This window comes from Prunus mume, linkage group LG8 (genome assembly GCF_029339155.1).
Source record: "Prunus mume cultivar Tortuosa linkage group LG8, ASM2933915v1, whole genome shotgun sequence".
Taxonomy (NCBI): Eukaryota; Viridiplantae; Streptophyta; class Magnoliopsida; order Rosales; family Rosaceae; genus Prunus; species Prunus mume.
This window is the reverse complement of record NC_142705.1, coordinates 3,654,218-3,681,155: the sequence shown is the minus strand read 5'-3', so window position 1 is coordinate 3,681,155 and position 26,938 is coordinate 3,654,218. Positions and strand designations below refer to the sequence as shown.

The 26,938-nt window shown below is 38.4% G+C and overlaps 5 protein-coding genes across 6 annotated transcripts; 2 read left to right on the top strand and 3 right to left on the bottom strand.

The window, feature by feature from the left end:
• Positions 1 to 959: 959 nt before the first annotated feature.
• Positions 960 to 8,661, bottom strand: HBT (CDC27 family protein). Its single transcript, XM_008244292.3, has 16 exons — positions 8,465 to 8,661; positions 7,677 to 7,749; positions 7,428 to 7,537; positions 7,189 to 7,235; positions 6,469 to 6,566; positions 5,899 to 6,203; positions 5,134 to 5,286; positions 4,250 to 4,463; positions 3,802 to 4,028; positions 3,654 to 3,719; positions 2,926 to 3,045; positions 2,450 to 2,526; positions 2,222 to 2,341; positions 1,888 to 2,107; positions 1,499 to 1,780; positions 960 to 1,396 (listed from the first exon to the last, which is right to left on the bottom strand). The coding sequence occupies exons 1-16, from the start codon at positions 8,567 to 8,569 to the stop codon at positions 1,349 to 1,351; spliced, it is 2,265 nt and encodes a 754-aa protein (XP_008242514.2). The 5' UTR covers positions 8,570 to 8,661; the 3' UTR covers positions 960 to 1,348.
• Positions 8,662 to 9,517: 856 nt separating this feature from the next.
• On the top strand, positions 9,518 to 12,019 carry LOC103340839 (Leucine-rich repeat (LRR) family protein). Of its 2 annotated transcripts, none has more exons than XM_008244294.2 (7): positions 9,518 to 9,891; positions 9,985 to 10,215; positions 10,334 to 10,480; positions 10,577 to 10,719; positions 10,809 to 10,923; positions 11,487 to 11,634; positions 11,744 to 12,019. In XM_008244294.2, exons 1-6 carry the CDS (start codon positions 9,589 to 9,591, stop codon positions 11,565 to 11,567), a joined length of 1,020 nt encoding a protein of 339 aa, XP_008242516.2. In that variant the 5' UTR covers positions 9,518 to 9,588; the 3' UTR covers positions 11,568 to 11,634; positions 11,744 to 12,019. The 2 variants fall into 2 exon arrangements, with proteins under 2 accessions (XP_008242516.2, XP_008242517.2); XM_008244295.2 differs by having other exon boundaries at positions 11,487 to 11,638.
• A 272-nt stretch (positions 12,020 to 12,291) lies between these two features.
• LOC103340838 (SNW/SKI-interacting protein A) lies at positions 12,292 to 14,323 on the bottom strand. Its single transcript, XM_008244293.3, has one exon. The coding sequence runs from the start codon at positions 14,182 to 14,184 to the stop codon at positions 12,352 to 12,354; it is 1,833 nt and encodes a 610-aa protein (XP_008242515.2). The 5' UTR covers positions 14,185 to 14,323; the 3' UTR covers positions 12,292 to 12,351.
• A 902-nt stretch (positions 14,324 to 15,225) lies between these two features.
• On the top strand, positions 15,226 to 21,520 carry STT3A (staurosporin and temperature sensitive 3-like A). The gene is made up of 23 exons (XM_008244296.3): positions 15,226 to 15,513; positions 15,910 to 15,972; positions 16,177 to 16,232; positions 16,353 to 16,424; positions 16,527 to 16,632; positions 16,717 to 16,767; positions 16,861 to 16,956; positions 17,179 to 17,238; positions 17,322 to 17,435; positions 17,564 to 17,650; positions 17,737 to 17,840; positions 17,937 to 18,032; positions 18,631 to 18,751; positions 18,869 to 18,949; positions 19,044 to 19,175; positions 19,263 to 19,493; positions 19,886 to 20,029; positions 20,159 to 20,345; positions 20,425 to 20,522; positions 20,664 to 20,743; positions 20,866 to 20,953; positions 21,041 to 21,130; positions 21,211 to 21,520. The coding sequence occupies exons 1-23, from the start codon at positions 15,397 to 15,399 to the stop codon at positions 21,271 to 21,273; spliced, it is 2,337 nt and encodes a 778-aa protein (XP_008242518.2). The 5' UTR covers positions 15,226 to 15,396; the 3' UTR covers positions 21,274 to 21,520.
• A 223-nt stretch (positions 21,521 to 21,743) lies between these two features.
• Positions 21,744 to 26,755, bottom strand: LOC103340842 (protein unc-13 homolog). Its single transcript, XM_008244297.3, has 5 exons — positions 25,867 to 26,755; positions 24,543 to 25,409; positions 23,840 to 24,295; positions 23,418 to 23,607; positions 21,744 to 23,324 (listed from the first exon to the last, which is right to left on the bottom strand). The coding sequence occupies exons 1-5, from the start codon at positions 26,359 to 26,361 to the stop codon at positions 22,396 to 22,398; spliced, it is 2,937 nt and encodes a 978-aa protein (XP_008242519.2). The 5' UTR covers positions 26,362 to 26,755; the 3' UTR covers positions 21,744 to 22,395.
• Positions 26,756 to 26,938: the final 183 nt, after the last annotated feature.

Here is a 26,938-nt window from a genome sequence, read left to right as displayed (position 1 = left end):
TATTTTATATATTTAAGAAAAATTCAATTGTGATTTCAATAACTAAAAATACAAAATTATGCTAATGGCTTTAGCCCAGCAGAAAAATGCATTCACTTGCATATCAAAGGTTTCAGGTTTGAATCCTCACGACATCATAGTTGTGTATGAGAAATCCCCCTCCTCTGTAGTTTAGACTATTGCGTGTATTAAATAATTTTTTTTTATAAATAAAATCCTTTCAACTACTTTAATTTTTTTTTTTCCTATATGTGTAATATCCATTTGATAGGTTTGAATAGAAGAAAACGTGTGATTGGGCTCCCTAATATGTCATAATCAAAATTTATTTTTATATCGTTTTAAATTCTCATTATTTATGTGCCATAATATCCAATTGAATTGGGAAAACAGAGAATCGGAAGTCTTACCAAAGATAAGGTTAATGAATTGGTGGGTTTGTAGTAAAATGGGACAAGAGTTGAAGGCAGTGTGTGAGCTCCCATGAATTCCATTCCTTCTCCAAGATTGAAGTGTTACATTAGTGCAATAAATTTATTGCAGCTTCTATGTGACTTACCAAATTGCCGGTGGTATTTAAGGGAAGTGAAGCAAACATCTATAAGAAAACAAAAAGAAAAAGTGCGGGGAATATGTGACAGTTATGCTTTTTAGTTCCGGTTTTTAACCTTTAGCTGCGGTACATGTACTTTTCTTAACGATATCACTGCCTAAATTTCTTTAGCCGCGGAGAAAACCGTCACTAACTGCAGCTATAGAATCCTTTTACAGCGGATAGATTTAACCGTTGCTAAAGGTAGGAAAATAATTTTAATTTTCCTTCCAATTTGTATCACTTGGATTTTGGGAGGCGCAAAACATAAAAAAGCTCATTTTCAATATCTTTTATCACATCTAACTTTCAGCTAATGATTATGCTGTAACATAAAATATTTATCCCTCTTTGCATGATTGACCGATGAAGAAAGTGGAGACTCGTATTAATGGATAATAGTGCAAATGAATTATGAATTTTTACAATTTGTGTCAGAGCCATGCAAATTACAATTATAAACATTATAGTTCAAGTTAATCATACAATAAGTTTTTTCTCAACATCATGATACAACTGCCCGTACAAGTATGGCCGCTATTAGCTTGTGTCAATTCATGCCCTCTGTATGTGAATCACCTACAAAACTGAGGTCAGTTTCTATAATATGCAGACTGGATGTGGTGCCCGACCAAACAGCAGAGTCTCATGAACTAGGCTATTCATACACCTTCGAAAGCACAAGCAGACCACTACTCGGGGCCAAATCTTCTCAGCCTCTGAAATTCAAAAACAAGTGACTTCTCATTCGTAGATCTACACATCGTCATCTTCATCTGGTACATGTAACTTCTCAATGGCAGCCTGTTGGAACATAAAGAGATGATAAGGGATGAGCAGAGCAAAATTCTTTTGCTCCCTAGGAGCAAGATACAACTGAAAGAATAAAAAGTATGCCCAAATTACCTTAATGGTAGCAACATCGGTTGCTGATGGCTTCAAATCCAAGGCAAAACCAAAATGAAGCATTGCTTTCTCATGCATGTTACGTCGCTTATAGATCTTACCCATCAACGCATAGACGCTGCTTTCACGAGGAGAATATTCTTTAACCTCCTCTAACACTGCTAAAGCTTCATCAAATCTTTCTAAACTCATTAGTATGTTAGCCTTCTGATACATGGGAAGTGGATTCTTCTTATCTGCTATAATAGCCTTGTCCATTATCACTAACGCTTCTTCACTTCTCTGTCATATGATTTAAACACATTCCAGATAATTGTAATTAAAAAAAGGTCAGTAAATAAACAAACTTCCTGAAGTCATAATGTTAAAATGGATATAGGGAATGCGACCTTTAAAGCATGCAATGCTTGGCCAAGGTAAGTCATAATAATAGAAGAACGAGGATTTATTTGGAAAGCCGTCCGGAAGTGATGCTCGGCGAACTCAAACTTCTCTTGGCGATGATATACCATTCCAAGCCCATACCAGGAGTTATAATGCCTTGCATCAACTCGAAGTGCACTCTGATAGCTCTTTATTCCATTCTCAAAATCCTCTAGAGCTACATATCTGCAGATAAGGATAATTGAAGACAATATCAGCCATCAAAATCAGAAACCACATCCAGGAGAATTTCAATTTTACGGATTAAATGATTAAAGGAAGAAAATGGCTGTCTCATACTCATGACCACAAAGGGTATGTGCATATGTGAATCTTGAATTAAGTTGAACAGCTCGCTGGAAATTCTTGAGAGCAGTTTCATGGTCTTTCTGCAAGCTATAACAATTTCCCATTGCAACCCTGCAATCCCATTCAATAAGAAAGATGCAAGGAACAATGATCGACATGTTGAAACGAAAACTGAGATTAGAATGCCATGTATTATTTCAAAAACTGTGATATAGCTACCAAGATTGAGGAGCTAAGCGGTCGGTTGCTATCAGTTCCTGAGCCAGGTAACTTAACTTCATGTCTTCCTTCACATGCTGCAAAGAGTAAGAATAATTTTCAGGGAAGCAATTAAACATTAAGCACCTAGAAAACTAAAAAACACATGGATAAAGATTAAGAAACCTATTTCTAGAGAAAAGAAAATCAGGGCTTGCAGAACAAAAACAAGGCCATCTGTAGGTACAGAGAAAAAACTACAGAGTAACAATGAATGAAGCACCAAGCTTCATTCAGAATGATTGGCCGGAGTAAACTGACCATGTAATAGATACGATAAATCGTCTTAAACACACGACCTCTTTCTAACCATAGTGCGAATATTGTTTTATTTGAAGATAGAGAATACATCTCAGCAGAATTCAAAGGAGTAACCCCACAGCGGAAATAAGAAAAAACTATTTTCAATTTTGAGAAACATCATTATGGGGACTCACATAGAGAACTGTGGAATATATATCCATTCCTTCTAAACTGTAAGGTGATGCTTGACGGGCAAGACTGAAGGCTCGATCAGCTTCTGCATATTCTAGCAGTTCACAATAAGCTTTTCCAACCTGCAGTTGAGGAATGCCAAAATAGTCAATTATATGCAGGTATTAAAATGTGTAGGGAAAAACCATTAAGGGAGCAGTTGCAAGGAATGTGAGTTGGTCTGCATGGAAATATTGAGAACAAAGGTTTAGGTATCTACAAATCATGGAGGAATAAATGAAGCAGAACAAAAGAGAGAATGAATTAAGTTCAAATAAATTCATCACTGTTCTTATTTCTGGAGGGTTTTTATTTGTAAATTAGCATAAAAGACCAAACTATCAAAGATGAGATGAACATGTGACGAGAAATTAATCAGGTTCTGAACTGATGACAATGAGATATTGAAAAAATAGAAAGATTTGTAAGAATGAAGTGAAAACAACCCTTCTTTATCAGGTCTAATGTGAAAATATTATTTTCTAGTAGTGTTCCAAACTAGCTAACTAACTTATATAGACCTCCACCAAACGAATGTATCTCCTGCAATATCCCTAAATTGTGGAAGACTAACAACAGAAATGGTTGAATGGAATCTGTACTCAGTATAAGTATTCTCCAGTGCTGCATACAAGGTCATCAGAGCAGGAGACAATATAGAAATCCGGCCAAGAAGTTTTTAGACAACTACCTGGGAAAGTACCCAGCCTGTGTTGTAATGCTTGTATGGAAGTTTGAGATAGACATCCAGTGCATCCTGTGCAACACAGTCAATATTAGATAATTAAATACAACCTCAATTGAGGAAAAGAATATTACACTCAATAACCAAGTAGTACCTGACATCTGTACAAGCAGGAAAGTCTATAGCCCTCCCCAAGGGTTCTTAGAAGGCTCAATATTTCTGAAGCACCAGTGACAACTCTTGAAACATTCATAATACCCCCACTACCTGACAAGGTTGTTCCTTCTTGTTCAAGATATCTGTTATCACTAGAGGGAGTAAAACCAGAAGCTACTGCTGCAGTATTTGAACGGGAATCATCGAATGTCTCATTGCGCATCCCTAAATAGAACCCAAATTTAAATTTCACAAGTATCAGCTGAAAAGCCATTGGACAGAGCAAACATCAAGGAATCAACAGTATCATAGAGTGGAAAAATAACGTATTCATATTAGCCAGGAAACATTACTGAACTTAGATGAGCAAAGCAACTGAACAAACTTAAATCACTATCATGCAAATTTGTTGGTTCTCTATTAATAGAAAAGAGAAGATGCATCACCTTCATCAATATTTTCATTGGCCCATGGCTGTCCCTTTCGATTTGCCAAGGAACGTGCCACAGAGCTCAGCTTGGAACTTCCAAGATATTTAGATGAATTGATAGTTCCATTTCCAGCTGTCATTGAGGCACTTGCATTAGTGTTAGCCCCTGCTTCGGCAGCAAGTCTATTGCTCCGTCGGTTGCCAGAATCAAAAGACAACCTGCTTGAAATCTGAAAGAGAAAGACAAATCATCTCAACAATTCATTGACCACAATATGTCCAGGAAAACAAATGAAAATTCCACCAAATAATATACAGAGTTACTCAAGTGCAGAAATTCCAATTGCTATATCCACGATGGAAATATAAAACTACAATAATGCAACCAAATCAATGAACCAAAGGCAACAGCAGCAACAAATAAATAACCTCAGCATAAGCCCACATTAAACCTCTAAAACAAGGAAGGCATAAAAGTTTGGAACTACTGAGTAAGTGCTAACAAACAACGATAAACAGCAAAATGGTCCCAAAGGGCAAACTTACACAACAGCCCTTATGCAAACTTTGAAGAAGTCAGATTGAGTCAAAGACATTACATTGAATATCATGATAACATGTGTGTTAAAAGAAATAAAGACTCTCCATGCATAAATTTCCCTCCAAGAAAACCAACAGGCCGCAGAAATCAGCAGTTTCACAACAAATTCCATGTTCAGTTCAGTTCATAAGCATGGTCCACATATCTGAAGAAAAAAAGTGTAAAGGCACATGCAATTTACACAACAATGAACTACCTTACATACACTTAGATAATTAATTTATGTTAGCAACAGTGGCATGAAGAATTATATCAATAGAAAGCAAGTTTATTTAAATTATGGATAAGTGGCCTTGTACCTTCCGCAGTTTTCCTTCATCAACAAACTTTCTTCTAGGGGCTTGAATGGTAGAGTTTACAGTTGATCTCGGAGAGCTATCAGTACCTGTGCTCATATTTGGGCCATTTGGCTGTACCATTCTACACAGAGCTGGTGGAGCAACACCTGACAACTGCAAACAGGGGCAGTAAGAGCAATGGTGACACAAAAAGAAAAGGATTTAGCTGATTTTTGTGTGTATATTTTGATTTTGACAAATACCAGTTTCAATGTTTTATTTCTGATACAACTAAGTCTTACATAACTGAGTGATTATGCCCTAAACACTCTAGCATTGAATTTTTTAAGTTTAAGACCTTAATTTTAGAGACACAGGTGTTTTATACATAACAGTAGCCAGCGGAATCGGATTTTCAAATTTATAATTCTTCTCTTACAACCCTAAACCCTAAACCATAATTCTTCTCTTACAACCCTAAGTCCTTAAGCCACAACTTTATAAATCCTAAAGCCCATCGCATATGCATTTGTAGGCAATATTTGCAACTATCCTACATGAGATGGTCTACTTTAGAATAATGACACAAACTTAAGAGTAAATTACCAAATGTTTTCTTTCAAAACAAAACCTAATTGAAGAGGTCTTCACCCATAATTGCAAACCAAAACAGATATCATATTATTCAAAACCAAGAGGAATATTGGGCAGCGGAAGAAAGGAAAGAGATACAGCAATAAATGCAGGACTACTAGAACAAAAGTGGAGGAGATAACTTATATATACCTGCATGGGCATTGGTGAAGGAGTGTTATAGAAAGATAGGCTAGAACTGCCATTCACAGGCTGACCAGAAGCTCCTCCCAAAATAACATGAGAATTTCCAGACACATCTCTTATGTTATTTCCTTGCATGTGCTTGAATTGTCTCTGACTAACATCTTCCGAGCTAAAGTTCCTACCAGAAACTAAATTACAGTCCTCATTTAAGGTAAGTAAACTTTGTGAAGCTAATCCATGATGTAGATGCTGCTTTTGTATGGAAAGAGAAGCAGCTTCACCAAAAACTACAGCTGCTTCTTCAGCGGAACCTGGAACAACGGAAATACAAAGCCTTAACTTAAATATGTATTGAAAGAGAAGCCTTCACTTATTCTCCAACTTGCAAATCAAGCGAAGGCTTGACTTTAGGATAAATATCCAGCTAGAATTTTCCCAATTCAGGGTAAATGGTTACATGCATCCAGATTGATATCTTAGCAAAATGATCAGTTGTTAGACAAAGAGGCATAATGATTAACGCAAAAGTGCTGCACTAAAAAAAATATGAAGTCATGTGTGTAACATTGTCCAGACCTAGCACGCACAGTTCTTCATATGCAGCCCACATAGAAGGATCTACAGTCAAAGCCTGTTTGAAGTGATGGATGGCACTTTTCCTTCTATCAGTATACCTAGAACAAAACCAATTATAAACAATAATATCATGAGAGGCATGCATCATATGCATAAAATGTTATAGAAGAACAGAAAATTGACATGATCATACAATCCAGGCATGAAATAACTATAAGATGCAAAAAACAGAGATAATGAAGTAGTTGCAGGATGATAAGCTACAAATTCCATAGAATGGTAACAAACCTAAGTTAATACAACACAGTAAAGTCCTCTATTCTATCCCAAGAGACATGCAACCAGAGAGACGGAGGAACAACTTAGAAGAGGACATGAATCTGAAGAATTTCACAAGCACCACCTAAAGTTTACCTGACATTACTAGGACGAACTACATGCAAGCCTATGATACCCCAAAAGATATTTCTAGGAGGTACAACACTACCACTACTGTTCACCTCTCACAATTGAGTACAGCTTCATAAAATCATAGGATTCTGTCAAAATACATCTTGTACTGGAATGCTCTTTTGCCTGACATCATACTGAGATGGATCCCAATATAGTGGTCCTTTAGAAAGTTTAGCCATCATCACAAGAAAGTCCCTTTCAAGAAACTTATAAAGTAGATATGCCTTTGGCTACATCCGCAGAAGCTCCAGAAGAAAGAAGACAAACCTGTAAATAAGCCCCAGAAGGTAATGACCAGCTGCACCGTTTGGAACCTGCAAAAATAATTAAGAGCAAGTCATCTGCTGTTTCGATCACATGATAATGTCTAAAGGGTATATTCATTCAATTCCAGTAGAAAACAATGAAACCCTGAAGAACATTGTGTTATATGAAGTAAGACTTCAACAAGTGACATTATAAATTTTAATTTAGACATAATGCTCCAAACAATTTGATTCTGATACCTCTGCACTAGGCTCATTAACAGGACATAATGCTGCTTCTGCTTCACTAAGAAGATCCATCTGAAAGCATGATATTGCAAACAAGTAGCGGGATTGAGCCACTTGTGTTCCTTCATAAAAATCAACAGAAAGAAGAGGAGAGGTCCATGTGATGAGAAACACTAAATAAAACCCTTAATTAAAAAGAAAGAAAGAAACTACAAAAATAAAAATATACTCGAACAATATATGAACTATGACATTGCCTACCCTTTAAAATATGATAAGCAGCATAAGCTTGATTGCTTTGCAAGTAACAGCCAGCTAACAATTGTAAATTTGTCTGCAATGGAACAACTTGTCAATGAGTCCATAAACAATTAACAAACTGAAAAAACAGCGCTACCCATTCAACCGGAAAATAAAAAGGTCACCAACACAACTTCTTCCAACAGACAGTTCTAAATTTTAGAACGGATACATTTTCTGTCAACTTTCGAAAGTGGCATAACCAATCTGATTAATTCTATCAAAAAAGTGGCACTGTGGAAAGTAAACCACATTAAGAAACCCCATTTTCAAAATACCCACAGCTTCATGCTTCATTGCAAAAAGAATATTACCAAAAACAATTCGCAGTCCAGAGCTCCAATAATTTAAAGCTAATAGCAAAGCAAAGAACTAATTCAACTACATAATTACTTATCCTCAAAGAAAAACATTTTATTCCAGAAAAAGAATAATGTGAACCCTGGGTAAATATAAATGTTCGAGAGATTCTAAACCCCTAAAACCCTAGATTTCAAATACAGAACACTGAATTACTCAGGTATAACCGTATAAGTAAAATCTTAACGAAGTCGTTGGTTAAGTAACACGAAGCATCGATCATGATGATAAAAGCGGTAATGTTCCCCAGGGTCGCCGTGAAGCACTAGCAGAAGAGAAAATTCCATTTCGAATTTTCCATCTTCGTTTTTCCTTTCCTGGGATTTCTCGGTAACCAAACAAACAGGCAATAAAAGAAAAAGAGTAAAGAGTAGGTGGAGAAAAGGCACCTCGGATGGGTACTCGGCACAGAGTCTTTCGCAGAGGAAAATGGCGTTTCGGTACATGAAATCGCGAAGACTGTGCTGAACACAGTCTCTGAGTATGGCTTCCATGGCTGCTTTGATTTGGTGAGAGGGAGAGAGAGAGAGATGGAGAGGGGTTTTGGTTTTGGTTTTGGGTTTCAAAATCAGGGCGGCACGTGTGACCTTCCATTTCAAATCACGCGTCAGGTGACATTTATTTTTATTTTTTATTTTTGGTTTAAAATCACGTACCACAAAACAAAATTGGATTTTTATATGACGCATTAACTCCATTGACAAAAATAAAGAAAAATACGATAAGGCTGCAACGGTTAGGAGCAAGAAGACCAACAAAACAAAACAAAATTTTATTTTGTTTCATGAATAAGATTAATCGGATACTGTGTTTATTCTATTTGTTTGATCGTAATTGAATCACCAATTTGGATTTTAAGTAGTTAACTTATATTAAATTACAATCCACTTTCTTGGATCTTCATTTTGACGAGCTTCATTTTTGTAAACTTCATATTTTGATGACTTCTCTATCTTCATCATCTTTAGCATTACGATCTTGAATTCGGGTATATTAAACCAATTTCCATCTCATAATTTATGATTCCCTACCTATACTCTACATTATAAAAATATAAATTTGAACAACTAACTCTTTGTTTAATGACTAACTAGCCTTTAGTCTAGTGATATTTGTCTCTACTTAGTTAGATGATGTCTCATGTTTGACTCACATAAATGACCATAACGATTTACATTTGTGACTAGCCTTATTGTGAGTGTATGAATCTATTGTGAAAATATATTATAAATATCTTATATTTGTCAAAAACTCTTTATTTAGTGATATTTTTATTTTTAAATCGAATAAGGTCCTAATTTTAAATCTTCCCGTTAATAAAAGAAGATACCATACGGCCCGAAAAGAGAAAACAAAGGGTTAAATATGTTCAATTGGTCCGGCCCATATGAACGGCCCAAAAGCTGGGGTGATACGTTAACCCGGGCTTAGAAGAAAAAGAAAATGGGTAGGAAACAAAAGCCAAAAACAAGAACAAACGCAAAACGCTACCTCGTGAACACATTCCACTTCAATGGACGACCAGACCGGAGCACCGCCACCGGCTCCGAATTCGGAAGGCTACGATGATCCGACAATGGAGGACGATCCTTCCTCGACGGTCCTCGATCTCACCAGCTTCCAACTCCACGATCTGGACTCGATCGAGTTACCACCGAGTCTAACCGAGTTAGACGTGACGGCGAACCGCCTCACCAGCTTGGACACTCGGATTGCAACCCTCTCGAGCCTTAAGAAACTCTCTCTCCGCCAAAACCTCATTGAAGACGCCGCCGTTGAGCCGATCTCTCGTTGGGACGCTCTGTCCGGTCTCGAGGTACTTTGTTTTCTTTTTTAATGAAATTAAAAGGTGATTTTCTTGGCGGTTTGTTTGGTTCCCGGGAAAATTAACAGTTGATATGGCCTGCAGGAGTTGGTGCTGAGGGATAATAAGCTAACGAAAATACCCGATGTTACCATATTCATCAAGCTTTTGGTTTTCGATGTTTCTTTCAACGAGATTACGTCGTTACATGGATTGTCCAAGGTCTCCAGCAAGCTCAAGGAGCTCTATGTTTCCAAAAATGAAGTTGCCAAGATTGAAGAGATTGACCACCTCCATGAGCTTCTAATTCTTGAGCTTGGTTCCAACAGATTACGGGTTAGTTTTCTTAACAGCAAAGTTTCAAGGAGCATTTGAAATTATGTACATGGCTGTATTGATAGTGTAGCAACTGTCATCCACCTTGTTATGATTGTATGCTGAAATGCCAAATCAGGTAATGGAGAATTTGCAGAACATGACACATTTACAAGAGCTGTGGCTTGGGCGGAATCGAATTAAGGTAGTGAATTTGTGTGGGCTGAAATGCATCAAGAAGATTAGCTTACAAAGCAATCGCTTAACTTCTATGACTGGATTCGAGGTACGGGGTGGCCGGTCCACTGTTGTTTCTTTGAGACAAACTCTCTAATGGATTGGTTGTATAAATATTGAAACTCACTCCCCGCCTCTTTTCCAGGAGTGTGTTGCTCTAGAGGAATTGTACTTGAGCCATAATGGTATTTCAAAAATGGAAGGCCTCTCAACCTTAGTCAACCTGCATATCTTGGATGTATCAAACAATAAGCTAACGTCAGTGAATGGCATTGAAAACCTAACAATGTATGTGTTTTACCTCGTAGTCACTGTTTGTTTGATGTTGTTTTGTCTTTCATATTTGATTCTACCTTTAATGGGATTCTTGTGTATAGGTTAGAAGACCTGTGGCTTAATGACAACAGCATGGACTCAGTTGAAGGCATTGCTGAGGTTGTTGCTGGTTCAAGAGAGAAGCTCACTACCATCTATCTCGAGAATAATCCATGTGTATGGTTATCTGCAACCTGAAGGACCTAAAATATTTAAAGTTCTAGTATTTTATTCTTTCAGCATGCTTAGCTGCAGTTTAAGGAAGTTAAAATTAGTGTGTTCAGAAATGTGCAAGGTGGTATGTTAGAGTTCATGCAACTCTAATGCTTTGCTCACATAAGTATAGTGGTGAAATGTAGTAGCAATATTCTGATTATTTGTTGAAAGTCCAATGTCTGGTAAAGAAGAGGAAAAATAGTGGCTATGAGATTCCATAAGCATGCATTATCTGACATATACATGCTTGTATCGTCTAGGGTTTCATGTCCAGTAGTACGATGAAGGCAGGACGATGGTACTCTGTTTCTATGAACTGGTATATGGTCAAAGAATGTAGAAAGCAGATTTTTAGGCGGCAAAGAAGATTGGCAAATACTCTTTTACATATAAATATATGATTGATTAGTTGTGCATCTTCCTTTCTGTTTTGTGTTGATATTTTTTTCTTAAGTATGTTTGCAGATGTATTTCATATGCTTTTAGGATTTTCTATATATTGATCCTTGCATCTCCTATTCCAGGCGAAATCTCCAAACTATGCTGCTGCCTTGAGACAAATCTTCCCAAATATACAGCAAATTGATTGTCATATATTTGCTTAAAAGTTTCCATGGCTTCAGCTCTGTCAACATAATTTTCATGTGAGCACTGGAAATCCATAACTGCAATGTAGGTATTCTTTCTCAACTATTTTGTTTTATTCCCAGTGATTATAGTAGTGAGTGTCTCCTCAAAATGACTTATTTTTCGAGTTCTAATTCATGGATGTTGTTTGCAGGCAAACCTGTGGTTTGGGATACCAATTCATTCAGGATACTAATTAGGAACGCCCTAACTCAAAGGGGCAGGTGCTACGAAATAATGATAAATTGCAAAATCATGGATGGCTCAAGAACTCACTTGATGATTTTAAAACGAATTTTCAGTGTTGTATTATGAAGTTCTCTGTTATTTAGATCACCCGGTTTTCCTTTTCCTCTTTCTTGCTAATTTTATGTGGCAGGTAATGTTTGAACTTTTTAATCCATTCATATATGACATGTTGATTGTGTCAGTTTTGGATGTTGAGAAGATGCGTCAATAGCTTTTCTGCCTTACGACAGCTTCCTTTGCACAGGAACATCATTCCCAGCCAGTGAATGTAAGTATAAATTTTGTCAGATTTTCAACGAATGGTTGAGCTTTGTATGGGTGAGAAACTGCAATAAGTAAAAAAAGGTAAGAAGCAGGGATAATAAATAAAAATTAAACAGATGCAATTCTAAAAATTTAACATCTAACAAAAAGAATATGATCATTCGCGATTAGCCAGTCAAATACCATCGGTCGGATAACTCAAAAATAAATAAAGAAACGAGGATCAAGAGCTTAGCTGATCGGAACAGCTTAGCGACCCCTTTCGAATCCAATACGGGTTCTGCTGGAGCCCCCTTCGTAGCCATTTCGCATGGAAGACCCTGCACTTGCTCTCATTGTCCCTCCTGTTCCAACCTTTTCCGTGGCTTTCGCGCTCTGTTTCACCTCTGTCAAGAACCGGTCCAGACCAAATGGATCGGCTTCTTCAGCAGCATCTTTCTCAAACTCGACCGGTCGCCCTCTTGGACCTGCCCTCTCAGCAACTCCTACAAATCCTTTGTCAGGTTTGAAGCGATCGGTTTTCTTAATCTTATCCAACTGCTCATCAGCACATCCGTACATTTCATTATCAACATCCTTCTTGGGCCTGTACAAGGTTGAGAGCGTGGGCGGAGCAGTGGACAAGCCCTTGTCATAAACGTTGTACTGGTCATCTGTGGCAAACCCAGATTCCATTCCTTTCTCCTGGTTGAACAGCCTCTGGTCATACATAACCTCTCCCCCTCTGCTTGCTCCATCAGAAGCCATGCCGAGGGCAACTTTCTCACTGATATCCCGATCTCGATCTCTTGTAATTTTACTTTTCTTCCCCATTGGTGCATCTTTGGGCTCCAACCTTCTCTCCCTTTCCCTTTCTCTTCGTCGCTCCTCACGGATCTTCTCCCGCTTCAATCTCCCTTCTCTTTCCTCTCTAGTCTCCTTCGGATAATGAGTCTCTTTTTCGCTTGTTGGACGCTCATAATCCCCTATCGCATCATTGTCCATTGCTGTTCTGTTAGAAGGCATTGAAGGAGGGGCTGCAGCACCCATTCTCTCGGAACGAGCCCTCTGAGCTAATATCCTCAAGTCCTGCTCTTTCTTTTCCTTCTCCTTCGTCGACATTTCCTCCTGAACTTTTTTTCTCATAGCAATTCCCTCTCTAGCCTTCTGCTCTGCTACATACAAAGCCTCTTGAAGCTTTGCGTAATTATCAAGAAACAGACCACCAAGATCTTGAAGGACTTTCCCATCAGCTGCAAGACGTTTGTCCAGTGGGATCGTATACCCTTTCTGATTCTTCCAAATTGAAATACAAGGTGGAATCTTCCAATCGTTCAGGTCTTTCACAGTCACCGGCCGTGGCGGGGAATGCATGACCGGCACGGGCGGGGACCCAGAAGGCCTCGGAACACGCTTATGCTTGAACTTAGGAGGCTCAAGTGGGTCCACAGGCATCTCCGCCATCCTGATAATCCTCGCCTTGGCACCAGAGTTAAACGCCGCTGCCTTCTGCGATGGCGTGTACTTGAAAATTTTCGAGCCAGTCGACTGCTTGGCTATATTTTTCGGCTGTGCAGTGCTCAATCTCGCATTCACAATCTTCTCAAGCGCAGCTTTTGTTTCTGCTGTTGTTTCTTCAATCTCCTTCTGCAACTCCTCCTCTTTCTCATTCGCATCATCCATCTCCTCATCCTCGTTCTTCAAAATTTTTGGCACAAGATCCTTGTGCTGTGAGTAGACAAGTTTTTTCGAGTTCTCGTTCTGCTTAACAATGGCATCATAGCTGACATTCCCCCTGGCATTAACTGTAACCGGAAGTATGTTCGTACCGGGTTTGGACAACTTGTCCCTGCCCATGCCAAGAGGGTACTGAGCTATATGAATCTCAGGGAAAGCACCCCCATCCCCAAACTCCTCCACCTTCCTAGGAACAAAGCCTTGACGCTTCAAGTAAGGAGGTACAGGCATTGGCTTGACGACAGCAGCAGATCTTTGTGCCTCAGCAGAACCGAAGCGCTGCTTGAACCACGGATCATTCGAGTGGTCGTAAGAAGCCGTTGTGGTTGCTGCCGGAGGTGGAAGAAGCCCTTTCAAAGCCGTCATGGTTGATGAGCTCTTTCAACCCCAAACTATTCAAATTAAACAGAGTGCAAAAGAACAAATGAAGCAAAACTTTCGAATATTGAAGAAAAATTAAGCAAAGCGATCGAACGGGACAATGGGACACATAGCTTTGGCTTGGCTTACGTTTATATTGAAGGATGAAGTTTTCCTTCTTATATTGGGACAAGGAATCCCTATTCAAAACAGAGGAACCAAAAAAAGAGTGACCGCCAAATTCTATGGGGCATCTGTCATTCCCAAACCAAAAAGGAAAAAAACACTATGGGCCATCTGTTAGTTGAGCCCAGAGAATGGTCTCAAGGCCCAGGGCAAGCCTACCGAAAAGTCAATTTGGAAAGTGACTAAAAATCTTACAATCTTAAAAAACAAAGTACTTATAAATTTTTTGAGAAATTTAAGCTCAAATTTAAAAATTATAGAAAATAGGGAGCGAAAGAGACGGTCCTTATCGCTTATTATGGTTTCATGCATGAGGAAGGAAGAAAAGGAAGAAATGGAAGTAAATATAGAGGCCGACGAGGCCTGCGACCACCATGGTGGCTTGCCTACCTTCACTTCATTTTCCAATTTTTTCATTTTTCTACGTTCTGAAAAATAGAACATGAAACTTAAAGGTTAAGTTTGCATTCTTTTCAATAGTAAATTTTATAGGTATAGTGTAGCAAGAAAATTTCATAATAATTAAAAACAAAGTGTAGGGTGTCTATAGCAAATTTGAAGGTTTGTATTTAGAAATGCCCATTTATTTTTGCTTTGTGGTAAAGTTTTGTGATAATTAATTAGTCTAGCCCATCGGATTTTATTTTACTTTTTTTTTTTCAACGGAAGACTCGTTTTCAGCCCATCCCATTTGACGGGTTGACAGACTCACCGTTAGGCCCGCCTCCTCGTATCATATCACGCCACGTGACAGTTTGCGTAGCGCGAAACCAATCACGAGGTTTGCTCCTTGCAACTATAAACAAAAAGCCACGTATAAATGTAGAAGGGCATTTACGTGATTCCGTGGACATTTCGGTGGTAGTTTTGTAGTTCCAAAAACTCAACTTGTCTCACTCTCTCTCTTCGTGTATAGTGTTACAAAGTCTTCTCTCCCACTTCGTAGTCACTGCCCGCAAAACCCTTCATCAGACCTCAGTCTCCTCCATCTTTCTCTCTCTTTCGAAAGCTCGGAGATCGATTTGGCCGTCAATGGCGGCCTCGGAGACCTCCAATGGCACATCCTTGAGGCATGCTTTTGGAAATGTCCTCTCCTTCTTCATCCTCATCCTGATCGGTGTTCTCGCATTTTCGATCCGTCTCTTCTCTGTGAGCTCTACGATCAATATAATTTCTTCAATTTTCTAGATCCAATCGTTTTTTAATCTCAAAACCCAGTGTTGGTCGCTTGGCAGCCTTGATAATTCAGGAAAATGCATAACTAATCAAAGTTACATGTATATATATATATATATATATATATACACTCATGTGCATATAGATACATTTTATTCAAATTTAGACTTCCATATTTTCTGTTATAACTTATAACTCTACCGAACCAAATGGTGTTTCTGTAATAAGTTTGACTTTATTCTGTAAATTTTTTAGTTCTAATTTTCATAACATTGAATTATCATTCATAATTACATTTCTCAGCAATCAAAAGGACTGAAACTGTGTGTTAGTACTCACTTTAATGTTGCTTTGTGTATTGATCTACAGGTCATAAAATACGAGAGTGTAATTCACGAGTTTGATCCTTATTTCAATTACAGAGTCACTCAGGTTTGGTTTCTTTGTCTCATTTTAGATTGGTTTTCACTTGTCTTGCACTTAGATAGTATAATTCTAACTCAATCTCATGCCATTGCTGTTGGGTTAAATGTATTTGGAAATTTGAAATTTATGATCAGAGTATGCATCGATTCATCTTATATTACGATGATGGGAAGCTATATACAAGATGACATCCTTGTTTGTTGGTTTCAGTTTCTGACCAAGAATGGAATATACGATTTTTGGAACTGGTTTGATGATCGAACCTGGTAATTTCTACTTTTTGTGGCTTATCAAACCTCATGGCAGGGTTCTTGTTTTGATTTTTTTTCAGTGGTTTACATAATTCAGCAATATAAAGTTAATATTTCTTAAACTGACATTATAAGGTATCCTCTTGGTCGTGTGATTGGTGGAACTGTTTACCCTGGATTGACCTTGACAGCAGGAACCCTATGGTGGTGAGTATTGCAATTTATAATTGAAATGTTAGAATATTTTTTTCTTTTGATTTTTAACTACTGAGTTTGATGTTGTTGATTTTGATATTGCTCTCTTATCAGGTTGTTGAATTCATTAAACATTCCTCTTTCTGTGGAAACTATTTGTGTATTTACTGCGCCTATATTCTCTGCTTTCACATCATGGGCAACTTACCTTCTGACTCGGGTTTGTATTCAGCCTTAATTATTTTCTACATTTTAGTTATTGGCCTCCAATATGTTGATGATGTTCAGTTGCCTCTTTCTTCAGGAAGTTAAGGGTGCTGGTGCTGGACTAACAGCTGCAGCTCTTATAGCCATGGTAAGTTACAGAGCGGGTACTTTTAACTCTACAACATATGGAAGTGGTAAACACAAAGGTTTATCTGTGCCCTTTTTTTGTTTTTGTTTGTAGGTCCCATCTTATATTTCTCGCTCAGTGGCTGGAAGCTATGACAATGAAGCCGTCGCTATTTTTGCTTTGATCTTCACTTTCTATCTTTATATAAAGGTTAGATTTGGGAAAAGACAACTTTATTTCATTCTTTTGGGGTGTTTCATTAACATCTCAGAACATGGTTGTTTTCAAAGAATGATCTGATTCTGTTGACCGTTGAATAGTATCACCTTCTGAATATTTTCTTTTGCCCATGGTTATACCATTGACATATAATACAGGAGTTCTCTATAATGTGCGTCAATATTTTCTGACTACATTATGCGTTATATGCAGACACTGAATACAGGATCCCTCTTTTATGCAACTCTTAATGCCATAGCATACTTTTACATGGTAAGTATATGTACTAATGTTGCTTGTGCCCTTGTAACCTTATATATTCTTATTTCCACTTTCATTTTGTTTCATCCTTTCAGGTTTGCTCTTGGGGAGGCTACACATTTATTATTAACCTTATTCCAATGCATGTGCTTCTCTGCATTGTAACGGGTCGCTACTCTTCTCGTCTATACATTGCATATGCTCCTCTTGTAAGTATCTGCATTACTTATGAAGCTATCCGTGATTGAAAACAAATTGAAGAATGCATATTGACATTCTTGCACTTCTTCAATGGCATTTCTTGGTTCGTGTTAAAATCTCAACTTTTCTAATGCAGGTTGTGTTGGGAACATTGTTAGCTGCTTTGGTGCCGGTAGTTGGATTTAATGCTGTCATGACATCAGAACATTTTGCATCCTTCTTGGTGAGCATTTCCCAACTTTATTTTCTCATCAACTTAATTGTCTCATGTTACTTTTATATGCCTGACAACATTGTTTTTTGTTGCAGGTTTTTATTATTATACATGTGGTCGCTTTTGTGTACTATATCAAAGGGATTCTCTCTCCAAAAATGTTCAAAGTGGCTGTTACGCTTGTTCTATCCATTGGCCTGTATGTTTCACCTGTTCTGTTTTCTAACTGTATTAAGGATCTCTCACCTTGAACACACAATTGATCTCTATGCCTCCCATGTTACTTATTTTTCAGGATAGTATGTATTGCTGTGATAGCAGTACTTGTAGCTTTGGTGGCTTCAAGCCCAACAAAGGGATGGAGTGGGCGAAGCCTTAGTCTACTTGATCCGTAAGTACATAATTCAGTTCTTATGTCTCTTCTTTGTTTGACAACCTTTGGTTTTCTGATTGAACTAACATGACCAAAAACAGACATTTCCATTATGGTTACAACTGAATTTGGAGCACCTGGTGCCTAAATTGTCCAAATTTCTGGCGTTGGTCCAATAATGTTATCTAGAGGACCTAATGTGACAAGCTAATTCTTTTAGACTGCACATTGCACAATACTACAAGCACCAAAATAGATCCCGAATTTTGGATACCAAAGTAATTTAGAAAAATTTATTGGGAATATCTTATTCACTAAAATTAATGGGTTTCACATGAAAATGTAAATGGGACCAAATATGAATAAATAAATCACTGTCACATAACTTAGGATCTAAAATTTGGAATTTTTTTTGGTTGTCTATAGTATTGCTCGTTTAGAATGGCACCCCCATTCTGCCTCCCCAACACCAGCTGCTTCCCAACTCTGAGATGTTGGAAACCATTTGACTTGTTTGCATTCTTTAACTTCTCTTGAATTACTTGATATATTTGTTCTGCCTAGCTGAGAAATAAACGAACTTTTATATGTTTATATGTTTGTTTTTTGATTTCAGAACTTATGCAAGCAAGTACATACCGATTATTGCTAGTGTTAGTGAGCATCAACCTCCTACTTGGCCCTCTTACTTCATGGACATTAATGTGTTGGCATTCTTGGTTCCAGCTGGCATTATTGTAAGATTCCTTCAACCATGGTTTGCTTTTTATTTCCTGAGTTACTGTATTTTGTTTTTTATTTCCTATTTTTCCATGTTCCTAACCACTGTTTTTATTGTTTATATCTGTTGGTAGGCTTGCTTTTCACCCTTATCAGATGCAAGCTCTTTTGTGATCCTTTACATTGTAACTTCAGTATATTTCTCTGGAGTCATGGTAAAAACTATTATTGGCATAGCTAAGTTTAATTTGCCTTTCTTCCAGCTTTTATGTTAATCCATTTTAATATTGTTTTTCACTAATATCACAGGTGCGGCTTATGCTAGTACTTGCTCCAGCAGCCTGCATCATGTCTGGGATTGCTCTCTCTGAAGCTTTTGATGTTTTCACACGATCAATCAAGTTTCAGTTACCTGGTTTACCAGGATTTTCTGAAGTTGATGTAAGCGTATTTCTTTCCATTGTTTTACATCTGTCCAGCCTTTTTATAGATTATTGAGGGATTAATTTTGTCTTTTTGACCGTTAAGGCTAGGGATACCAGTTCTGAGAGCCCTGTACCGCAGACTGAAGTGCCAAAGACAGATAAAAGTGGAGACACATTGAAGGAGAGACCCTCAAGAAAGAACAGGAAGAAGGAAAAGGAACCAGTTGAAAAGCCTTCCATTAAATCTCAAATTGAAAAGAGACTTCTGGTTTTACCATTTGAGGGATCTGTTCTTGCTATTTTTCTACTTGTGTTGCTTGGAGCCTTCTATGTGGTATATAAATTTTCTTCTTTCCCTATTTTCTATGTTTTGCTCCACATCTCAGTTCTGATTCTGATATACATGAGTTCTGTATGCACGTGTATGTTATGGTGCTTGAACTTATACATCCTTTGAACCTTAATCAATTTGAAGGGCAAGTATATACTTCTAATCAACTTTAACAATGTGAATGGATGGATAATCAAGTTAATAGAGGACCTGTGGAAACTAAATATGCGTCTCCTCTTAGTGAAAACTTATTTAAAACAGGAAGCCATGCAGTCAATTTCAAAAAGAGGTTATCATGTCCATATTCAGAAGAGACTTTGTCCTTCCATTTCCTCTAATTTCATTTTGCTTGATAAAAAGATGGCCGCTGAAGTTGAGTTATCATTGTTTTGTAGGTTCATTGTGTCTGGGCAGCAGCTGAAGCTTATTCTGCCCCATCTATTGTTCTAACATCTTATTCAAATGATGGTCTCCATGTTTTTGATGATTTTAGAGAGGCTTATGCATGGTTAAGCCACAACACTGAGGTGGATGATAAAGTGAGTTCTTCACCTTTTGTTTTTCCCTATATTATATCAACTCAATTTAATTTTTGACAGACTAAAACTGCGTCCTTTGCCAAATGAAGATATTAACAAATATTCCTTTATGCTATAAACTACTTGCAGGTTGCATCTTGGTGGGATTATGGGTACCAAACTACTGCCATGGCTAACCGCACTGTCATTGTTGACAATAATACATGGAACAACACACATATTGCAACTGTCGGTACTGCCATGTCTTCTCCGGAAAAGGCGGCTTGGGAAATTTTTAACTCGTTGGACGTAAAATATGTTCTTGTTGTTTTTGGAGGTTGGCTCCCTTTGGCATGATCAGATCTTCTTACGAAAGAAAGTAAAGCCTTATTCTGATTAATAATCTCACTTATCAGGTCTTGTTGGCTACCCCAGTGATGATATTAATAAGTTCCTGTGGATGGTCCGTATCGGAGGGGGTGTATTCCCTCATATCAAGGAACCCGATTACTTGGTTAGTTATTTCCTTCCCTGATTTCTTTCATTTTTTTCATTTCCCGTTTTTGGGCTAACTAACTGGATGTGAAAGTTTTCTTGTTATAATAGTGTTAATGTTGTGTCATTACCATGTTTTTCCTTGTTTTCCTGTCTAAAGAGGGATGGGCAGTATCGGATTGACTCTCAGGCCACCCCCACCATGCTCAATTCTCTCATGTACAAACTCTCTTATTACAGGTCTGCATTTGCATAAAGTTGTTTGCTTATTTTCAAAGTTTTTCTTCTTTTTTTTAATCTTTTTTTTTTGGGGTGCTCTGGCTGTGAGTAAAATTGTGTATCTTGTCTTCTTTTACCTACAGGTTTGTGGACACCGATGGTAAGGGCTTTGATAGGGTGAGGCGAACAGAAATTGGAAAGAAATATTTCAAACTCACCCATTTTGAAGAGGTCAGATGATCCAAACTTTTAGTTTCAGATATGTGGAAGCTATGGAACATATTATTATACCTTTCACAATATATTTCTGTAATTTAGGTATTCACAACCCACCATTGGATGGTTCGGATTTACAAACTAAAACCACCAAGGAACCGGATCCGCGGAAAGACAAAGAAGTCAAAATCGGTACGTATAATCTCACTCTTCCTCAATATTCTGTAGACTGAGGAAATACTGTTGTGGTAAACGGGTTTTTTTCTTGGCAGAAATCAAGCTCATCAAGTAGCAGCACAAAAAGAAGTAGCACACGAAAGAATCCTTGGCACTGAAAGTGATTTATTAAGTGTTGGAAGTAGGGAGAGATGTGTGGTCAGTTATCTGTAATTTGATATAATATACGAAGGAATGCGAGGGCCTCCAGGGAGTGGATTGAGCGAGGAAGCATAGTTTTAGTTGATTATTTCTTACGAAATGCGAATGACGATCAGTCAAAGATTTTGTAGTCGCTTCTGATATGATCTTTGTCTTGTATACTCTTTTGCAGTATAATCTTTTTAATACACTGTTTAGGTGAAAGAATGCTCTGCAATATTTGAACTGACCCTGGCGCCATGATTGAATGGTGTTATTATGCGAGAACCTCCAACCTAGAACAGCTAGAGTTGTAACTTCGCTTTTTCTCCAAATAATTTAAAGGATTATTTAGGTTTCACGTTTCAATTTGGTGAAGAAGAATACTCGTATATATGCGTATATACCTTATAACCTAAGAAATCCTAATTCTTCAATAAAAAACAAATTACTCAAAACCAGAATTGTCCACTCTATATTAGGTCGGACATTCAGGGGTAAACGCCCTTAACCATTTAAGCTTGAAAAAACACCTTACCTGTCTTTGTGGCATAGGAAAATAAAAATTTGTTCCAAATATGAAATATTAACGTACACGCAGAAAAGAAGAAAAGAACCCCTCGCTGTACACGTCCAAAATACAACAAAATCCGCTAAGATTTCTCCCAAAAACAACCCATATCACTCACCCACAACCACCCCCTACACCCTGAAAAGATATTGTTATGGTTTTCTTTGCATCTTGCAGTTTGTCCGTTATGCTGTGCCGGTGCCGCCAATATAGTACGATTAAATAAACGGAGATGCCGACCCACCTCAACACACTCGATAAATCCGAGAAAGAATAGTAATAAATAAATAAATATTTGCTCAACCCTTGAGCACTATAAAGCCTTATTAATCCTCTGCTCCCTTGAAGTTCCTTACTCAGACCGATGAAAGCTCTGAACAAGAAGAATGCGGACCGATAAATATACTATACATGTCAATGTTCTACCCTCAAATTAAACAGCTGTTTAGTCAAAAACATGATATCAGAGCTTTGTGATGGATGATGCTGTCTATCCTTCGTAAATGAATCTTTCACAAACCAAAGGTTGTTACAGCTTCTTAGGCAAGTTATAAGTCTTCTTAAGAAACTTTGCTGCGGTCTCGTCATTTCGACAACACAAGACACGCAGAAGTGTGTTTGGTTCATTGGAGTTCCACTGACCTGAAGTTGGAGGCATTGGCATCCGGGATTTAGCAGGAGAGCCATCCAGAGTCGCACGTTTGAACTGTTCAATAAGGGTAATGGTGTCAGCACGGTACAGAGGAAGGATGCCTTTAACTGTGGATGATAACTTATCTATCAAATCTGCGGGCAATCCATCCCCATTCGACCAGAATAAATCGGTCAGAAACTTAAAATCCTCCTCTATTATGTCAGAATCTTTTTGTGTAAAAGTGCGAGAAGGGCCTCCAGCTAGCAAAACCAACAAGAACCCATCGAAAGAAGCTTTCATCACATCAGTAATTACACGCGTTCTAACTCTGTCGTGCACTGTTGATGAAATAATCTCCAAATATTGCTCAAGTTCCTGAAGAAATAGCTCAATTCTAGACGACGAAACATCCACAACATACAAGCCATCCCAAAGAACATGACTTAGGTCATGGAAAATGACCTTGTATGCTGTTGCTTCACAAAGTTGTTGGATCCCTTCTACAGAAGCAGATGCTGAAAGCTCAAACATTTTGCCTGTTCCATTTGCAATATTGTCCCCTTGAGTGGATTCAGAGTTCCCTAGATGGGCCATTATCCTTTTCTCAAAAACTCCCAACTCCATTCGAATAAGCTGCAAAGTATTAATGCGAACACAAAGTTGTGGAATTCCAAAGGAGCTGTCCCCATTTGTAGTTCCAACCTGAGATTTCCTTCTCTGACTTATATGTGACCTTTCCTTCTTCTTGAATACACCATGAAATTTTGATCCAGCTGAACATCTGGTCAAAGCAGGTAAAGTGGGAATGAAAGTACTTCTGGTCCCTGCACAGATAACAAAGGAGAATTGGTGGTCATTTTGGAGATTGAAAACTTAAAAAATTCACCACACCAGTGCTAGCTATGAAATGTACATACCACAGCCAGACTTGGCCTTTGAGATATAGTGTTGAAGACATCCGTCAAGGCCAGTCATCAGTTCTGGAACCAAGACAGGATGTATAGGCATTGGCAACATAAAGAATGCTTCCAATGTTTCATCTATAATGCGTAAAACTTCAATGGCAGAAGGAGCAAATCGCTCTTTGTTTGCCCTTGGATTCCATACCTGTAGAAAGAAAGTTAACAAGTCAGATCATGAAACTAGTGAAGGAATAAGTTTCACGTTAGAAAAGTGGATTTGAATTTTCATATTTTCTTTCATAAGAACTAAATGGCCTTGGTCAAAACTATGACTTTGTCCACTTAAGTCTAGTGACCTCTGCATTAGAAACTGCAAGCACAGACACTTGTATCTGTTGATCATTAACCCTTTGTTTGTTGAAACAGAAAATATGTACCTCTTGTTGCAGATTTCTGTCAACCCATTCCTTCAGCCTGTCCACTCTTGTCCTTATCCAAGCCTTTACCAGATTGGCAATTACAGCTTCGGCCTCATAAGGAGGCATCTCCCTTATGATGGATTTCCCACCATCCTCACTATCCACTGAATCTTCAACGGCAATCTGCACAAGATCCTTCTCCAATTTGTCAGCAGCTCTCAGCACTTGTATGGTATCTGGAGTCAACTCACTAATACCCGTCACAAATTGCTTCAGCTCATTTCCATAACAAGAATGCAGTGTGGCCACAGCAACGCCTGTTGCAAAAGGGTGCCATCTCTTCAATACTGGACCAAATATCCCCTTCTCACTAAAAGCCAGTTCACTAACATCTTGTGCAAGAGCAGAAAGGCCAGGAATAAGATTGTTTTGGCTCTTTGACAAACGCTTGCTGGAACCTAACTTTTCCAGTTTCTGCCTTAATACAACATTCAAAACTTGATAAGTACATTTTATAGCCAAAACAGAAAGCCAGGTTGGTAATATATAAGTATGAACTGGGAACAAAAATTATTAAAATTTATATAGGTAAAGTTCACCACCTTGATTTTCCAACAAATCCTCTATAAGCAACAGACATAAACAGAATATTTCCTAGCACAAAACACATTATTTACGGCCTCTTCATTAATCACAGCAAAAAAATAATATGGGAACTTGCCTGTGCAAAAGCAGAGCGCATTGATGATCTTATGTAAGCATCAACCCTGTCATGAGCCACATTAACTCCTTTCCTCTTCCTACGGTACTCGTGAGAAATATCTTCTATCAATATTTTTGCTGACAATAACCCCAGGGAGAGAACGTTTTGCATTGATTCAATATTGCCACTGTGGAAAATATCACGGTAGGCAAGAAGCCTTTTCTCAGCCCAACCCAATATTGAACTCAATGTTGAACTTAAGATCTTCAAATAAGATGGATCTTTTGTGCCACTGGCATCTTGTTCAACTTCCTCTAACAGGTTACTGGATGCAAACAGCAGGTCATTATCCACTTGACCAGTTGTAATATAACGATGAAATAAAACCCATGAGAAACAAAGATTATGCAGAATTTGGTTTATTCCGAGGACTGGCCAGGTCTTCTTTATGAGGTCTAAAACCTCATCAAGTTCTTCAATAACAGACGTTTCTTCATTCGGGTCAAAACATGATTCTAGGAGCATTTGGTAGAGCCTAAGGTTCAATGGAAATCCATCTGCCCAGTGGCATGTGTCAGAAACAGAACCATCAAATGATCTGCAAGCAAGAGACATAACAACACTGCGGAGAACTTGCATCGACTCATTGTGCTTTCCAGTTTCTATGGGTTTCTCTAAGGCCCCACGAATAATCTTCTGGAGCTGTTGAGGAGCAGTGTCTTTCTTATCTAAAGGCAAAGAAGGATATAAAAGAAGCCCTGCTTCAAGAACCTTCAAATTTCTCCTCTGCCAGGCTTCATATTCTTGCTGACTGGGAAAATCTGAAGACTTGAACTGCTGTAGTAGCTCAAGCGGCAAAACCATGCACTCTATACGCTTTCCAAGCTAATACAAAGAAACAAAGACCAACAATTCACTAAGCTTGATTTAGAAAACACAAACAGCCAAAAACCACGCATTCAACTCATATCCTTGTCCTCTATTCAGGCTAACAAAACTTGATACTTTGAGAAACAGTAAACATAATCCAGGCATAACTAACTAAGAAATAAACATGTCTAGAAATGCCAAAATTCACAATGATTAAGAAGTGATCAAAGAAATAAAACCAAAATTTGATTCCTTCACCACTAAACATCAGAATAGTAATCAATAAACATTTACAATTCATTTCCTCTTTAATTTCTGCTACCCCTCAAAAGCTGACTTCCCTATCATTCAGAACTTCAATTTCCTTCCTATTCTATTATTTTCTGAGAAACCAAGCACAAGCAGCATCCATAAAATACAAACCAGCAGCACAATTAAAAAAACAGAGTGTTTCACATCACAATTCACAAACCTGACCAGCAGCAACCCTTAAAAGGGCTCTCCTGACCCTGGTATCAGTCTGCTCCGAAACCCTCATCTGAACCCTCATAAGCTCCCAAACCGTCCCAGACCGCTTAGTCTTCCCCTGATTCACTGAATCACCATCACCGAGTCTCCTCCTAGACGATGCCGTTTGCTTCAAACCCAGAGCCTTCTTGACCCGGCTAGCCGCCGATGACGTCGACCTCTGAAGCGATGATGGCAACGAAGTCAGAGTAGTCCGGTCGGTCTTCTCGGACTGCGGGATGTAAGTAAGCGGTTTGGCTCCAGAGCTCCGGCAGGCTCCGACTAAGATCTCGTAGACGGTTTCTCGGAGCTCCGAGTCGGAGAGGTTCGGACCCAGTTCGCCAAATGGGTTGGGGAGGTCTTCAACTGGGTATACGGGCATGGTGGTTTGGATTGGATTATGGCGTTGGCTGTGTCTCTTTGAATTTCCAAATACTCTGTCTCTGAGAATCTGAGCCATTTTGGGTTTGCGCGTATGGGGGAAAGGAAAAGGCTTTGTGGGTTAGTGATGGTCCTGCTCTGTAGGGCCTTCGTTTTCTGTTATTCTTGCTTGACTTTGAAGGAAGCCATGATGGTGTAGAGTGACATCGAAAAAGGTACTGAATTTCACGCACACATACACAGAGAGAGAGAGAGAGAGAGAGAGAGAGAGTTTTAATGGGTTTGATTTTGAATTGAATTATGAAAGGGGAAGAAGGAGGGTTGGCTGGGTGATCGGTGTGATCTCTACTTCTTTTGGAAGGAGAGAAAAAAGCTCAAGTCTTTGAAAACAAAAACATTAACAACTGAATGGAGGGAGTTAGATTTGGTCTTAATATATGTATGCCAGACTTGTATGGGATTTTCCAACTTGTTTTAAGCAGGAGAAGGCACACTGAGTCAAAGAGTCTGGGCGCGTAGGAATTGGAATTTACTTGTTTTTCTTGTGTTTTCATGTTTTTTTTTTTTTTCAGAGAATCTGAGATGGATGAAAAAGACGTTTTCTTTCTTTCTGGTGTGTATAAACAATATAAAATTAATGAATCATGAACATGACG